The 18,051-nt window shown below is 33.5% G+C and overlaps 1 protein-coding gene across 1 annotated transcript; it reads right to left on the bottom strand.

The window, feature by feature from the left end:
* Window positions 1–3,798: 3,798 nt before the first annotated feature.
* On the bottom strand, window positions 3,799–9,088 carry LOC145115225 (serine/threonine-protein kinase Nek5-like). Its single transcript, XM_079051471.1, has 14 exons — window positions 8,745–9,088; window positions 8,589–8,655; window positions 8,434–8,499; window positions 8,267–8,313; window positions 8,002–8,047; window positions 7,799–7,879; window positions 7,582–7,624; window positions 7,440–7,489; window positions 7,058–7,139; window positions 6,761–6,810; window positions 5,793–5,866; window positions 5,619–5,670; window positions 5,029–5,535; window positions 3,799–4,962 (listed from the first exon to the last, which is right to left on the bottom strand). Exons 1-14 carry the CDS (start codon window positions 8,840–8,842, stop codon window positions 4,012–4,014), a joined length of 2,214 nt encoding a protein of 737 aa, XP_078907597.1. The 5' UTR covers window positions 8,843–9,088; the 3' UTR covers window positions 3,799–4,011.
* Window positions 9,089–18,051: the final 8,963 nt, after the last annotated feature.

Raw genomic sequence — 18,051 nt, 5'->3', positions numbered from 1 at the left:
AATGTTAGGTCAGGAGTCTATGTATTGGAGTGTGTGTAATGTTGTATGACTAGTATGGCAGTCCGAAATGTGTGTATTAGATTGTGCGAAATGTTCATGACCCACTATAAATAAAAGTGACATTCAATTTACTTATATAACTACAAAATGGCAACAAATCAACCAATATCATGGACTTCAGAAGAAGAGATCATGCTCATTCGGTCTTGGATAATCATTAAGGAAGATATTGTTGTCACCGGTCTCTCATATTTGATGTATGGATCACTTTAGGCCAACTTTAAAATATGTTTCATTATGAGTTATCTCGTAGAGAGTATTGAACAGAAGAAGAATTCAATAGTAGGTTTAAAGATATAAGATCAAAGGTGGAGATGTTTAACAAAATGTATCACAAGATTGACAACAAATTATTGAGTTAGGATGAAGAAGTAATTTTGAAGGTGGCTAGGCTGCAATACAAAAACAGAAATAACGGTGTTGATTTTCCTTACGAACATGCTTGGAATATTTTAAAAGTTGTCACGTAATTTTAAATTATATATTTTGTTATTTGTAAAACATTGTGTAGGATAAATAATGGTATGGTATTTCTAAATTATGTTTCTATTTATTTGTAATATGTAAAAAATAATAGGACAATAATAATTTTCTTTCATCGTTCCAAATCGATATCCAAACATATTAATTGCGGTTAAAAATAAATATTCGGTTGATTAAAACGACCATCATTAGGTCAAGTATTTCCTATTGAGATGGAGTGGGAAGATGATGCACATGTTTCTTCTGGTATACTCGATACACATCAGATCATATCGATAATATATCTGAACCATATGGCAAAACTCTGTGATGGTTGAATAACATGATGTCGTAATAGCATGACCGCACACTATACCGAGACTGTGCCATTTTCCACATGAATATGTGTGGCGGTTCAGATCTACAACACAAGTTTTTTAAAAATAAAAAAGTTGAAAAATGTCGGACGAGATCTTTGCTGACTGTCACCAAACAGACCTGTGCACCCTCCTCTGAAGCATCATCTCTACATATGGGGTGAGTACGCAAGTCAACTTCCCTGAAAAATAAACATTATAATTTTTGGTAATTTGACCTCTTATATGACTGCGTTGAATAAAAATTTGTTTAATGTACTCACATATTACCTCAATGAGTGTTATTATCGGTACATTGTGTTTATTAACCGATAACACCTTGAGGAATTATGGAATATCAATGTTGAGTACATTCCAACGAATGTTAGGGAAATATGGTCTTGCCCATTTCGCATGACCAATGTTGGCAAGCACCTCACATGTGGTCGGGGTAGCCGACAAAATGTTTCTTCGAAATCATACATAGTATATGATTTGCATGTATGCTTGAACAAATGTTCAAATGTTTTGTTTCTACCAAGTCTTGTGTGCACATGCAATACCACACTCTTACAATAATACCCGTAATAAAAATCAGAGAATACCTTACCTAACGAAGAAGTTATGACATCGTTCATATTGGTTATGAACGATATACTTCTCTAGCGTCCATGAGAGCTCCTTTCAACCTCATCAGGAACCACATATAAGAGTCGACATTATTTGTCACACCCAGACGGAATGTTATTTAGAACAAATTATATTTTACCGCACATCAAATAGCCACAAAAACAGAGTTCGAAATGATCCATAACATCAGTGTTGATGTTAGTGTAACTATGAGGGCTCGGCATCCTAAGGTTGTGCTGGTAAACAAACAAATTGGTAACGCTTTCTTCATGATTGTTGTTTGAGAAACACATCTTCAAATAATAGAGAACTATGGATTATGGTTGTAAGTGAATAACTAAATGGATTACCACATGTTATATAGGGAATGAGTTTGAGGAAGAAAAAAGATATATACCAAGCTCGAACTCCCAACTTCCTTACAAAGGGAGAGAGCTCTTACCACTACACCACACTGATTTTATTGTTAGATTTTCCTTCGTATCTTTTTAACTACATAGTTTCATAGAGGGTATTCTTATTCATAAAGATGGTACTACAACTCATGGAAATTACCAAAATATTCCTATATTTGAATTAATGTTGAGTCCACAGAAACCCCTTGCCTCTGCGTACTCGATGGTTACTTTTGAAAAAAAATGTTTTTATTTTATTTTTGGAAAGTTTGGTTAGAAATTGGTTAAATTTGTCAAATTCTCAATAAACTTTATGCAGCGTCTACTTTAGCATCTAACATGTTATAATTCGTTCATTTAGGGATGAGAATTTGGTCCGGAACCCGAACCGAACCGAACCGAACCGAACCGAATTAGGCCCGAATAAGCAATTCAATTCGGGTTTCGGGTATCTATATTATGCTTATTCGGTTCTCGGGTTATTCGGTTCGGTTATCCAAATAAGAGCTTATTCGGTTTTAAATACCCGACCCGAATAAGCAAGCATTCCTCATCCCCTTTCTCTTATCGACAGAAATCAACATCATGATTCACAATTCTATCATCGTCGTTCATAACAGAAAAAAAAAATCCAACGCTTGTTTTCGTCGTTTCAAAATCGACCAATCTACTCAACTATTTCCAAAATCGAAATCACTTTTGTCGATCATTCATCTTGTTTCAGACTTCCAAAAATCGACCATTCTTATTGTCTCTAAGGATTCACGAATTCATATTGTGTCTAGTCATGGAAAATTAGGCTTCAACTCAAGAAACTCAAGTAAAAAATTAATTCTCATTATGTTAATCTAGTATGTAAATGCTATTTTTTCAATGTGTTATTGTGTTATATTAGTCTTTGAATGTTTTACGTTGATGTATAAAAGTACATTGTTATTCTATTATTTGGGTTATAGAATCCTAATACGGTTTATTCGTTTTTTTCGGTTATATTTGCTCCGTAATCATCTTGTACATGTTATTCGGGTAATAACCGAACCGAACCGATTAATACCCGAACCAAACCGAACCCGTATTGGTTAATCGGTTCGGTTTTCGGTTCATGCAATTACCCTTATTCGGTTTTTGGGTTATTCGGGTTCGGACCGGTTGGGTTGGTAACATCCATACGTTCATCTATATTTACGTTTTCTTCTAGCTAGGCCCTATAAAAACTCGATAATAGCAAGTTTTGGTGGTAAGGTTGAAATCCAATTTAACAATAGAATGAAACATAAACAACTTTATTGGCATATTTAGTATAATTAGATAACAGTTCAAGTTTTGTTCTAGCTAGGTCCTATAAAAACTCGAAAAATAGCAAGTTTTGTTCTTTATGTGCATTTATGTGTGCTTGGAGTTGGACTCTTTCCAAACAGACACTTTCTTTTTATGTCATTTTATATTTTTTTTAAAAGTTTATAATTATTTTTGTCAAATATTTTTGTCCACAAATAAAAACTACGATGCTTCCCTTATGATGAAATATTATCCTTATTTTGAATAGTAATCATGATGTTTGTTAATTTGAAATACATTCAATAGTTAGTAAACGATTAGTTAGTAGACCGAATCAATGAACCAAAAAACTGACCAAGCGAAAACACAAACTTAGCCATTCACGATATGAAATTATATTTTGTTCAGTTAAAATGTTATGTTTTATAAAATTATAAAATTATTTTGTTTATTGATTAGTTAAAATAATGTGGTGTGTTTTGACCATTTTCTAGCTTGATGTGGCAAAAAAAATAATATAGAGTGACCCATATTCACTGGCCTTTATGAAAACATTTCAAACTTTGAATTACAATACATCTGAACTCGCGGTTTCTTTTAATAATAACGAACAAGAATAACCGGAAGCAATTCATAAAATTATTTCGTTTCGTTTGTAATGCCCATATATACAAAGATAACACAATGAATGAATTACAGAGAACACTTTAAACAAAATCAAACACAACGTGGGAAATGTAAAACCATCTTGTTTTTTCAAAGTAAAACCATAAAAAAAACCCACCAATATAAATCAATCAAAGAAAAAGAAAAAAAAAAAACGTACCAGTTTACAAACTCCGATTCGTGTCATCAATCATCATCCCTTTAAGACTCTTGGCCAACCAAATAGCAGTCTCCCGTGGGGACACTTTATCCTTCCCAAAAGGTCTAAGAACAACCGCCAATTCTTGTAGCCTGTTTTGTTGAAGCAAATCAGCCGATAATTCAAGAAGCCCTTCAAGCGCCTCCGCCCTTTGCCTGGTGGACGTTATATCCAAACTTTCCTTCACCGGCGGCGGCGGCGTTGACGGTGGTGGCTCCTCCTGAATTTCCGGCAGCGGTGGCGGTGGCGTTGGCGTTGGCGTGTCCGGAACCTCCGATTTCAATTCCGTTTTTCCAGATTGATCTGATGGCTCCAAAGATGTTGGAGAGGAAAAGATTTTAATATCGGGAAAGCTACTGTGACTGATGCCGTGAATCATGTCACCAGGAGCGAGTTTTTCAATCGTCGGAATCTGTAAAGCCGACGTTGAATCGGAATGTGATTCCGAGGGTACTCTGGAATCAGGGATTTCTCGAGTATGATTTCCGTAAGGTTGGAATTGCTGAATGGAAGCGGAAGACGCAACGGAATTGAAACTATCGGTTTGTTTGTTATCGGAAACAACACCCACTCGAGATTCTTGTATGATCTTTGAAACAAGTTTTTGTTGAGTGTTTGTGTGGACAGGAGGAGTCTGAATGGATATGGGATCATGAGTGTCATGTTTTGTGGGCTGAATGGGATCATTAGGTTGGACCTTTTTAGTGATGGTTGTGTGGACATTGATCTGAACAGGAGGAGTCTGAATGGGTTCAGTAGTAGAAGGCTCAATGGCTAGTTGTTTAATTCTTCCTGGGAATGATGGTTTTCTAAGAAGACTTGGTTGGGGTGGGGGTGGGGTTCTTAGTCTTTGATTTAATTTATCTTCAATGGATATAGTGGGCCCACTGGGTGGGTTGCCCTCTTGTCTAGGTAACTATAAAAATAGTGTATTATTATTATTTTGTGGGCCAAATAAAAAATTAAAAAAAGTTAATCCTACCTGATGCTTCACGGAATTTGATCCCGGAGTTCTCTTCCTGAATTCAAAGTTACCCTTCTCCGGTGGTGGTGGTGTTTCAACACCTCCAGCCTTTAACCTGCCACCACGCATGGGGGAACTATGTTCCCTAATTTTTCCATCTTTAACCCCCATCCTTGTATTATTTTTCACAGGGGTAGTTTCGTAATTTAACTTGGGTTGTTTCACCACCTCTTTCTCCTCAATTCTAAACGCACAAATGTCCATTTCATCGTTGAAAAACGGATCGATGCAGTGTTCGTCATCCGGTTTATGGTCACAAATTTGAATGTTTTTCTCACTTGATATGACACTATCTTTGTCGCTAAAAGAACTGTTGCTACTTTGGCTTTCAGATCTTTTTTTTCTTGTTATATCATGATGAGGTCTCCCAAGGGGCTTTGAAGGGGTAATGTTATGATGACCAATTGAAGGCCGGTATTGGTCAACATATGGTTGCAGATATGGATGTTTCAAGATTTCAGTTGCCTAATTAATTTAAGAAGATAAGTTAAAAAAAAATAATGTATATTGATATTCCTTGAAATTTGTGCAATTAGGAAAATGCTTACAGTGGGTCGATGTTCTGGGTTCTTACGCAGCATTCCTTTGATAAGGGTTTTTCTGAAGAGAAAAAAAAAAAAATTGATTTTACAACTTCAGAAAGGTTTGTTTACCCAAAATAAATCATGAAATTGTTGTTTAAATATTTGTGTTTTTGAAGATTATATAACCAATTGACTTACAGAGATGGAGAATAACAAGGAGGCAGAGGACCAATACAGGATCTGCTTATCTTACTTATCAGTCCAGCCATGTCCTGAAACCAATAAATATATAACACAATCAAAAATAAATTTTCTGAATTTATTTATAGGGTAAAATACAGAAAACCACTTGTACTTTCATTGTTTTGTAGTGATTAAACCACTATAGTATAATGGTTTAATCACTAAAGAAAATATTACTTTGCAGTGGTATAATATAGTTTCAAGAAAATAAATCTGCAAAACCTTTATAAATGTGTTTTGTAAAGAAAAAGGCTCAAGAAGCACAAATGTAACATATATATATATATATATAACTTTAACCTGGAATTTTTGCTAGTGAAGAGGTAAAAGGAAAATTAAAAACAAAAAGACTGATTTAGATTAATATTATTACATCAGATTAAAATAGCTAGAAAAAGTAATTTTGAAAGAATGCAAGAAATAGCAAAATTACTTTCATTAATTTGCTTACAATATCATCCTACTTTTATTTCTTCCTATTGAAGTTTTGTATTTTAAATTATCCATCCAACTGTAGCAATGAAATCCAAATAAAAAGCAATTTTCACTGCTATAATCGGGTGGTGGAGTTTTAAGATGAAAATTGAAAGAACAATGCTGTAACTGAAAGATGTAATTTTATCCTGGAACTTTCACTAATGAAGAGGAAAAGGGACACAATTAAAGACAGAAAAACTCATTCAAACGAAAATAGATGATTCACAGAATCAGATAAAAAAAACTCTGAACTAGATTCATTCAATCATCAAATAATTATTCTGATGATCAAACCTCAATTTATGATGAAGCTGAAAACTAGTAAAGACAAAACAAATAGCTGTCCTAACAATAAAGGTAAACATTGGAAATAACCCTAATCATGGGCTGAATAGTGATTAAGAAAAGGAGTAAGAAAAATTGGTTCAAGAATCAAGAGGACTTACAAAAGCTTTAAATGCTGGGCGATGAGCAGCCATCTCATACATACAGCAACCTAAAATATATTATTGCACACAAATAATAAGTGGGAAATGAAAAGCAACAAACATGTGGCTTAAAGTTTGTGCTCAAGTTTAACAAGGGTAACTTCATGAAATCATTATGCATACTGAACCCAAGTTGGGGTATATGAGTAAATGACCATTTCACCCTTGTGTCAGAAGTGATGTTGAATAACAATTAACAAATGATGGTTTATTTAACAACTGTTGTACACTGAAATTGTAATGAAAAATAAATACCTAGGGACCATATATCCGATTTGAAGCCATAAGGAATATCTGCAAGCAGTTCAGGGCACATGTAATTTGGTGTCCCCACCACCTGGATTAAAGAAATTAAGTCTAGATTAGCTAACAGCCATGAATCATACTCCTGCCCTAAAATATATACAACAATTTCCTTCATGGGATATACCAATCTCTTTGCTTGTTATCAACCATTACAACATAGTATCAAGGGCATCTTTATGTACTAAGAGAAACACTTCCATTAATATATACATACACATAGTGACACGACTTATAGAATTTGATATTTTGATGTATGTCATATGTAGGTACTTCAATTATATATATAGATCGACAATGGCAAATAAGTAAATATATGAATATAAAAACATACCGAAGAAGCCAAGTCGTCAGCTTTCAAAGTCTTGGCAAGTCCAAAGTCCCCTAAGCAAAAAAATAAATTACTCAATTTTTGTGTGGATTAGATTAGAGGAAGTTAAATCAACTTCTACTGAAGAAAACAGTTATAAGCTCACCAAGACGAACATCTTGATCTTTGGTAAGGAAAATGTTAGAACACTGGAGATATAATGCTAAAAGAGTCAGTTATAAGACATGAAGGCTACATTTGTTACACAGGACATGACATAACAAAAGTGTATGCGATTATACAAACTTTCTGTATTGTATGTCCTCTCATGTGTAACAAACGGGGCCTAAAAGTACAAGAATATTTAAGAATCTATAACATACTTTCAAGTCCCTGTGTAGAACATAATTTGAATGCAGATACTCAACCGCTAATAGAATTTGAGTAAACCACTTGCAGAGTTTCTGTAAGGACAAGATTATCAATATGCAGAAATCTAGTAATCATGATTAAAACATAGAAAATGGAATAAAAGACCAAAAACATCTCAATACACCAAAAAGACATTGGTTTCTAGAAAACATACCTCCTCAGGAAAGTATTGCCCCATTGATTTCTTCATCAATTCAGCTCTGATTCATGAGTCATTTTTATTAGCTATAAAAAACCTATGAGAATTAGGCTGCATTTGTTGCACTGGACATGACTGGACAAGCTTTCTAGGGATATTTTCAATGATGAGGACGAGAAGGGTATTCATGTCTTTTGTACAACTTGTTATGTCATGTCCAGGGTAACAAACAGGGCCTTGATATACAATGGGAGGAGTGTTGGATTCTCTAGAGACTTACATGTCACCACCTTCACAGTAACCAGTGACAATGCAAACATAGCAACCCTAATCAAGTAATAAATTCCAAATCAGAAAAATTACCAAACAAAATTCAAACCAATTGAGATTACAAACTGTGAAACTAATACAATATCCACTGAATCTCCAGTAACATTTGTTTCTAACCTTCTCAACCCATGCTTCTTTAAACTCAACAATAAACGGATGCTGAATCCGAGCAATTAGAGCCATCTAAACAATGAATGCACTTAGATAATCAAGAACACACTGCCAATATAACCTAATAAGTCAATATAGATGATAAAATCAGGAAAACAAACCTCTTGATGAGCAGATCTTCTGCAACGTTCAGTCTGTCTAGCAAGACGAATCTTCTTTAAAACATACCTGCATTGTTAAACAACATAAAGATCCAGTCAATCACACAGTCAACACTATACGCTAAGAAACCCCATTATATAGAAAAGGACAAATACTTGGTTTTTTCCAATTTATGATTAACGAGAATGGCGGCACCAAAAGCTCCCCGACCGATTTGCTCCATCATCTCATACTGATCCATTCTTGACTCCATCACTCCTTGATCCAATGTCGTATTATATATCTCAATCGTACAACTCGATATCAATATCAGACTTACATGACTTCTTTAACAAACTTGAGTACAATTTGCAAAACGCGAAAATGCCCTAATAATCATCGCATCTGCTGCCTGCAATAACTTGTTCTCGGATTCATTTATTGGGGGATCAATGGCAATGGATCAAGGTTGCTCTCCACTAAAACTGAGTTTGGATCGAAGAAGAATACCATATGCTCGATCAGATTCGGATCAGGTCAAATTTTTGCCTTTAGCAGTACTCGAATTAAGTGTGAAGTCAATGAAGCACACCGTACACGAAACGAGGGAAATATACTTTGACCACCTGATTCTCACATGCTAGCAACAAAAAGTAAAATTATTTTGGGAGTAAATTACAAAAATATCCATGTTTACCAAGTTTTAGGGCATTGATGTCAAATATCTCACAGTTATTTGTTTTGTGCTTCGGTTATCGGATTTTGTTAGAAAGCTAAAGTGCCTTGTACATGAGGGCAAATTTGTCTTTCCACACATTCTCATGTGAGCCAACTTTTTACCGCCAAAGATCTCATTAATTACAGTTCCTAATCAATACTTCAATAGTTGTCATCTTTCTTAAAGCCCAGGACTGCCCTTCAACAAGTGTCTGATGCTCGACGGAATAGGGCAACATATTAGAGGGACCAAATTTTTACGATATAGATATACTATTATATGTATACTTCAACAACGTTAAGGAAACTGCAAATCAAGAACGGAAACGAAAATTCGGGAAAAAAATGTGTTTGTTCCAACTTCCGATCATTGATTTTTCTTACTAGTTTAACTCAATCAAGCATAAACATCAAACACCAATTTGATTGTTTTCTGATTTTCAATCCCATTTTCTCAATTCTTTTGTATTTCAGAATTTTATTTTTAGTTTCTAGTGGACTGTGAATCTTAAATCTATATGTTTAATGATGTAACTGATGCAAATATAAAAACCCAATTAATGATATTTACTTAATTTTGAATCATGTTTGAATCTTAAATATGTACAGAGAATCCAACTGATGTAACTTAACAAATATTTTAGTATCAAATATATATGTCTATTAGAGTGTGTTTGATCTGGCTTCTAATTGGTCCAAATGTGAACTGAGTCCAAAAATGTCAATCAATATGTTTGTTATAACGTTCAATAGCTTGGACTCAGTCTACAAGTAAGGACTCGGTCCATTAATTTCATTTAACTCATTCCACAAGTGAAATGGCAAGGACTGGGAACAAAAACCAATATGTTTGTTTTGACCTACCCATCATAAAACAAGAACAGATAAGACAAGGAACATACATAGCTCTCCCAACCAAACTCTTCCCTAAGTACACCATAATCGAATACGAACTCCATAATGAAAAACCCTCTTCCCTAATTACCTATCGGGTGTTTTTATTTGTGGTGGATACTTGTATCATCAAGGAGGAAATTGGGTTTTTGAAATCAGGGCTTTCACGGGCGATTGGGCAGGTTTCGTGTAATTCACTTGTGGGTTTGATTACTTTCGGAAGGTATGTTCGTGTTCACGAGTTGGGATTTTAATGGGAGTAAGGAGATTAGTAAAGATCAGGTTTCAGAGCAGATGGGTTTCTTTTAGAAGAAAGCAAGACCAACTACATGTGGTGGTGGTGGTGCTCCTGGAACTAGAGAAGGATATTTGCAGGATAATGTTTCAAGGTTCTTATTACCAGCTCCAGAGTGCAAGTTTGATGTCGATATATATATATATATATATATATATATATATATATATATATATACACACACACACACACACACACACACTAGCCGTTTACCCGCATCAAGCGCCGGGTGCGAATAGTTTTTTTCTTCAGAAATTAGTTTGTAGAGACGGCGATTAGTTCTTTGGCGCAAATAGTTTACTACATTTAAACAATTCAATGAGAGTTATGCAGTGAGCGGTGGTGGTGTAGGGTTTTCAGAGAAAACAACAACGTATGGTGGTTACGGTGATAACGAAAAACGATGATTAAGGTGGCAAATGATGGTAGGTTTGACAGAGAAACCGATTCTGAAAGATAAATACCTACATTTGGAATTGTTTATCCTTGGGCTTTATTGATTGTCATCGCAAAATGTAATCGAATTGGAAATTGTTTTCTTTTTAGCTTGAATGGGAACATGTCATCTTCAGATGGACATAGACAAATCTTTGGCAAAATCCAGTACACTTGTAGCAGATATTGGGGTGAAGAAGAGTGTATGTGGTGATTGGTCGCAGATCGAAATCTAAAATCTACGATAGATCTATATAACGTGTATGTGTGTGTATGCGGAGCAATAGCGAATGTTGGGGGTGAAGAAAAGTAACGGTGTTGGCTAAAGATTCTAGAAATTTTGTTCTTAAATAACACGTCCTCTATCATTTTATAGTAAAAATAAGATCATATTGTTATTATTATATTCTTTAAGCTTATTTCAAAAAAATATTATATTATATGTTTTATTTATTTGTAAATTATAACATATCTTTGTTATTTTTGTTTTGTTATGTGATTTTTTTTTTGTTTATACTACAAAAGTTTAATGGAATCAAATAGTTTGTTTTAAATTGAACTTTAAAATTGTTAAAATAAAGAACAATTTTTACAAAATAATTGGAACATCCCCCTCTGACACGTATCACAATATTGTCCACTTTGGGCTCCCGACACGAAAACTTCCCAGGGGGTCACCCATCCATGGATTGCTCTCGCCCGGGCACGCTTAACTGCATAGTTCTTATGCGATCTGCTGCCCTCACGGCTTTAAAACGCATTGTGACAGAGAAGGTATCCACATCCCATATAAGGAATGCTTAGTTCTCCTTCCCAGCCGATGTGAGATCAGGTGCAACCCACCTTCACTCCCCATTATAGGGTTCGACGTCCCCGTCGAACACATCGACCCGTGCCCTAGTCTTTGATACCATTTTAGGTGGGTTGCACCTGATCCCACATCAGCTTGGAAGGAGAACTAAACACTCCTTATAAGGGGTGTGGATACCTTCCTGGTCACAATGCTTTTTAAAGTCGCGAAGGCAGCAGATCCCATAAGAACTCTGCAGTTAAGCGTGCTCTGGCGAGAGCAATCCAGGGATGGGTGACCCCCCTGGGAAGTTTTCGTGTCGGGAGCCCAAAGCGGATGTCACAACTAGCATTTTTGGCTAGGAAATTCTGTATTCATGTAATAAACTCTTGTATAACTTGTAATCTAAGTTGATGTCATGTACTATGCTCATTCAAAATCAACCATTTGAATCAAAACTCATGAGTGAAGTTCAAAACCTAATTCAATGCATCTCATATACTCAACTATGGGTTTGAAACCCTAATATCCCGGTTCAAACTCAGAATGGACAAGGATCCTCTTATTGGGCCTAATGGGCCAGTAAACTCTCAATTTGGTTATTTTGGGTCAAGGAACCCTATTTGGGCCTTAAATAGACCCACATTCATTAAACAATAGCATTTTGGGCCATAAGACTTCTCATGGGCCTTATTGGGCCTAAAATGTCTCACTTTGTTGTAATGGGCCTTAATGGGCCGTGAATGCTTTCTTGAACCTTAATGGGTCGTAAACTCCCTTTCCGTATCACTTTTGGGTCGTAAACCCTCATATGGGCCCAATGGGCCTAAAACCTTCAATTAGGGCCTCATAATTTCGAAAATAAGAAAACAAGGCCCAAACCCTATCCCTTCTCTTTTCCTTCCCCCTCATTCTCGGCTATACTAGTAAAAAAAAGGAAAAACAATGGGATAATTAGGGAGTGCCACCTCACTAATGTCTAGAGGTTAACCAAGCAAGTGTACATCAAATTGTTGGGTTTTTATTCAAAAATCCGGTTTCACAACCGGTAAAATTGACAACGGAAGCTTTAAAAATGTTGAATAAAACTAAAACTATTTTACCCACCAAGGATCATTTTGCAAGAGTTAGGAAGATTAAAACAACCATAGAAGGGAAAGCATAACAACCTTTGAAGACTTTGATCCTCATGGGAGGTTGGAAGTTGATGAAGCGTGGCATGAAACTCTAAAGCAAGAGTTCTCTATAAGTATCCACCAAGCAAGAGTAGAACCATCAAAACATGCTAGTATTCACTTGTAATTGGTTGTTCATAAGCCTTTGAAATATATACCAAATATATGTTCAAAGGTGAAGGAACAAAAGGGACATTCTTTTAACATCAAATGCAAGATAATGGAGGAGAAGAAGGATGCTTTAACTTCGAAATTTGGCAGCCTCGTGGGAGCACTTTTGTTCTCGGTTTTGCTAGCCAAAGAAGAGGAAGAATGAAGGCTTTCAAGCATCCCATCTAACCTTCCATGCCCTCCCTTATATAGAGGCCAAAAAAGCAAAGGGAGACCATAAAGTAAAATAGGGACAACTTTTTCCCAAGCATGGCAAAAGAAGACCATGCTTGGTCTCCTTACAATTTTCGAAAAAGGCATGTCCAAAAGAAGAAAAAAGTTTTCTCATGGCTAGTTTTTTATACACATACATGTTATCTTTATAAAAATCAAGTATTTTTATAAAGAATTCCCAACATATATATATATATATATATATATATATATATATATATATATATATATATATATATATATATATACTAGTTTATAACCCATGGGAACCACGGTTATAAAATTAATTAAACTTTTATAATAAAAATTTATAGCTATTAATCAGTTGTTTTAAATTAGTCATTTTAAATAAATTATTAATTAAAAGATATATCAAAATTTTAAAGTTATAACTTCAAATTTAACATATTATTAGAAAATGTAAATTTGAATTTTGAAATGAGTTGCCTAATATATCTACATGACACATGTCATAATATTAATGAGAAGTTGTATTAGAGTGACACTTGACAAAATGAGATTAAAACTATTCATTTATTAGAATAGGGATATTTATATAACTAGTCATATATAAATATCTTATTTTATATAAAACTATATTTTATATAAATTGTAACTAGCTTATTAAGATATAAATATGAATATATAAATATCTTATTTTATATAAAACTATCTTTTATATAAATTGAACTAGTTTATTAAGGGATAAATATAACTTATAAATAATCATACTTTATGATATATTTCATAAGTTGTTATTTCTCCAATAAATATTATTTCCATAAATAATAAATTCTCAATTAGTAAAATATTATTTCCATGAAATAATAATTTTCCAATTAAATACAAGTATTGATATATTTATTAATAATCATATTATACTAATAAATAATCAATTGACGGTAACTTGTTATATGGTGTGACCCTATAGGATCATATATTATTAGCAATATCATTCTATAATGACTCTTGGGCATACTAGATCTTTTAATCTCCCACCTGCACAAGACTCATCATAGATTGATATAGACAGTGGTGAACGTCTAGCAACATTTCACTGCCCCCAATAACATATGACGAAGAATGTTATTAATCAACATCCAATTCCCAAAAGCTTTAAGCTTCAATTGATGTATTAAGGTAAGTTTATCAATTATCCATTTGTTACAGACATCCTGTTGAAACATGAGCCTTGGATCGCAATCAATCTCATTTGTAATTCAACTTTGGGTAACACGCGTTAGATGTCTAACTCTCAACGAATAAGAGGAACAAATCCCAACTTGACTACATAAGCCTCTTGTATAGTTCACACCATACCCGAATATGACTTTTATAACTGCCCGGTTAAGGAACAACATTTGGTCATATCAAAGCACAGTACTCCCTATACTCAAGTCCCACTATGTATCTCAGGTGTTAAGGATACAAAGATAATACATTTTAATCAAGTATCACTCATAACTGCGATTTATGAGATGATCTTGATGCGGGTCCGTTCAGTACTAGTTCTCTGGCAAGTACCTATGAAACTTGGTTACAACCACTTGCCTACTTTCATCTAGTGAGAGTCAACCAATCCATTTCATATTAGTCTTACTTCATAATTGCTCCCACAATCATGACCGACTATGAACCTTTAGAATAATAGGATTATTCATGGATTAAACATGTTAATATAGAACACAACAATTATTAATGTAATGATCATATCCTAGTATATCAAAACATTATTTAATAGTTGTTGTTACAATGTTCCAATATCCAAATACTAAATTCAAATCAAAATCCCATTACTAGAATAATAAAAGTCTTATGGATGAAGTGTGACCACTCATACTTAGCTTAAAAGGAAAGACTTTATCAATGGGTTCGACTAAATTTAATTTGTTTGAATTCTGCAAATACAATCATCTCCATATTTGACATTATTCTAAGTATAGTAAAATATTTTGGAGAATATAATTGGTACTCTTATTTGACATAGAGTTTCTTAGCTTGATTAAGTACACTCTATTACTCACAAAAGATTTCTAGGTTATCCCTGAATGGGAGGATTCAACCTAGTTTTTCAATGATCTAGTTCATCCAATTATATTTGATTTCAACTTCTAAAAAGTAGTGTATTCTTATTTAGTAGATAAAGCTATTTGGTTTTTGCTTGGATCTCATTCCAACTAAACTTACTCTTCATTCCATAATGAAGTCATAATCCAATTATAATTCATAATTATCAATATTTATTTAGAAATCAAAATCATATGTAGCTCTTTACATTAAGATTTTATTCTAAACTAATTATCTCATATACATTCTCTTAGCTCTTCTTAAGTACTCTTAGAATGTTCTCACAATCATCTAGTGATTTAACCATTTATTCAATTTGTATCTCATGATATGACATGATGGATTCATTTTCCAAGAAAATAAAATATATATAATTTCATCTAGCTCAACCTATGTGCTAGGTCCATTTGAGACAAACTCAAAATGGGGTCATGTGACAATATCAAGAATCTTCCAAAGGAATCTTGTATCTTGACCTCTTTCAAGATATTTTCATTTCATGCAAAAAAAAATTAAAACCTTTAACATTCATCTTTATCTATCTCTTATAGATTTTACATTCCAAGAATGTATCTTGTCATTCCTAAGTCTTTCATTTTAGAAATACTTTCCGAGTCAAGGTGAAAACCACCTTGCATAGTCGGAATATTATTCCAAATGATTAAGTATGTATCTTTCATACAAGATTAGGAATATCACTATCCTCCCACTAGTTCTTAGTAAACACACAAGTTCTTTTTCATTTTGATATAAAAGCATACCTTGTATCTTTATATTAAAATGACTATTCCAATCTTGAGATGTTTGCTTTATATCCATAGGTGGATCTTAAGCCTTACACATTTGGTTAGGATAACATGGATTAAGAAAAGCTCCAGGCTAAGCTATATAGATATATTGTAGTAGATGTCTATTAAGAAAAACGATTTTTCTTGAAATCTATTTGCTATATCTCATATTAAGAATATGAAGTTATAGTAAATAATATCCTTGTAGATCTAATCATAGCTACTTGTGAAAAGGTTTGATCATAGTCAATGTCATGAGTATGATAAGGACCATAGTCAATGACATGAGTATGATAAAATCCTTATATAACAAGTATTACTGAATGTGTATGTACATCCATGTATATATTCTTTCTAAAAGAATCTCTTACTCCTTCTAGCCTTGCTATAGAGAGGAAGATTAATCAAGCCCATACTTGATTATTAAACATGGATTACATCTCAATGTTCATGACTCTAAGTCATTTGTTAGATTCAAGATCTGATATAATATTTTGGTAGTTGATGGTTTAACTAGAAGCCATCAAGAACTCATCAATGAGAGATTCCACATTTCTCAAGTCATAGATAATTTCTACCATTATTGTGAACAATTTGTGTTTATGAATAGCTATTATTCATGTTTAACATTTTCTAGTGCCAACAATTGTTACATCAGGCTATGGTTCTTGAGCTACTTCAACTTCCATGTGCCTCCCACTTGCTTTGTCATTAGAAGCTTGCTTTCTGCTAACTCAGCTTTCAGAGGAATAAAGGAACTTATTCTTGGTGGGTTTGTATATAATAATCTAAATGCCCTTTTAGAATATTTTACAATTATGTAATTAGTTGGAGTTTGTATTCTAGATACAATTAATAATGATTGAAGTATAATCCCAAAAAAGTAAAAAAGGAGGACATTTCTACTGATTAGAAAGTAAACTATATCAAGTAAAGTTTAATTTACCCTTTATCATCATGAAGGCTTTAGATGGTACTAGTGGGTTGTATCTTGTGCTTAATCATAGGCATTCATTAGAAAGGAAATCATACACCAAAGTGTATAGTTCCTTAATAATGATTTTTCTCTACACTTTAGTGAAAATATTATTAGGAATCTTTTATATATAAATAAGATTCACATATGTCAAATAATCTACATTATTTGCCTTCAAAGATCCCTTTCTTGAAGTTGGAATATGTGGATTTCATTTATATAATAAAGATAACAATGTCATGGATAAGTTTGATTTAAAACAAGTTTAAGTCAAAAGTGCTTGCATATAGAACTTAATTTTATTTATAGAATGTTGATATTTACTTTGTAATTCTATTAAGAGATCTGGTCTCAGAAACAGAATTCAATCATTTCAGAATATGAGTATTATCGTCATGAAAAACGATCTAGTAAATAATCAATAATTTGAATAAATAACTGAGACATAAAAATTTAGACATGCTAAATTTAAAACATACATTGTTCCAAAACAAATATTGTTTTATATTGCAAGCAATTTATGTTCTAAGCATAAATTATAAACTAAACTTCGAGAGTGTAGTTCCAACTTGCTTGTGCTCAGCTAGTTACTCTTCTGTAAATATTTGCAATCAAGTTACAAATATTAGATTAACATTTAAGTACCAAGTACTTGAGTGTTACACAAAAAGTATAAGTTCTATCCCGCAGATACATGAAGTACTAGTCTCTTCCAGACTTTCTTTCTAGATAAGAGGAGCAGTTCCTCTACCAGTGTCCAGTTTCTTCACAAAAGAAAAAAGATCCATCTATGTGGGCCTTATTGAATTTCTTGGGCTTAAAGGTGTTGATATTGCCATATTTATACATATTTTTAGGCAATATTTAAGTACATTTGTATATATATTTTGGTCATTTGTATAGAATAATGGTACTTATAAGGTTAAATTATATTTTGCAGCCAAAAAGAAGACATTTTGAAG

The sequence above is a fragment of the Lactuca virosa genome, chromosome 5, assembly GCF_052849685.1.
Source record: "Lactuca virosa cultivar CGN04683 chromosome 5, Lactuca_virosa_CGN04683_v6, whole genome shotgun sequence".
Classification (NCBI taxonomy): Eukaryota; Viridiplantae; Streptophyta; class Magnoliopsida; order Asterales; family Asteraceae; genus Lactuca; species Lactuca virosa.
Note: the sequence above shows the minus strand (reverse complement) of the source record. Positions and strands in the feature narration are given on the sequence as shown.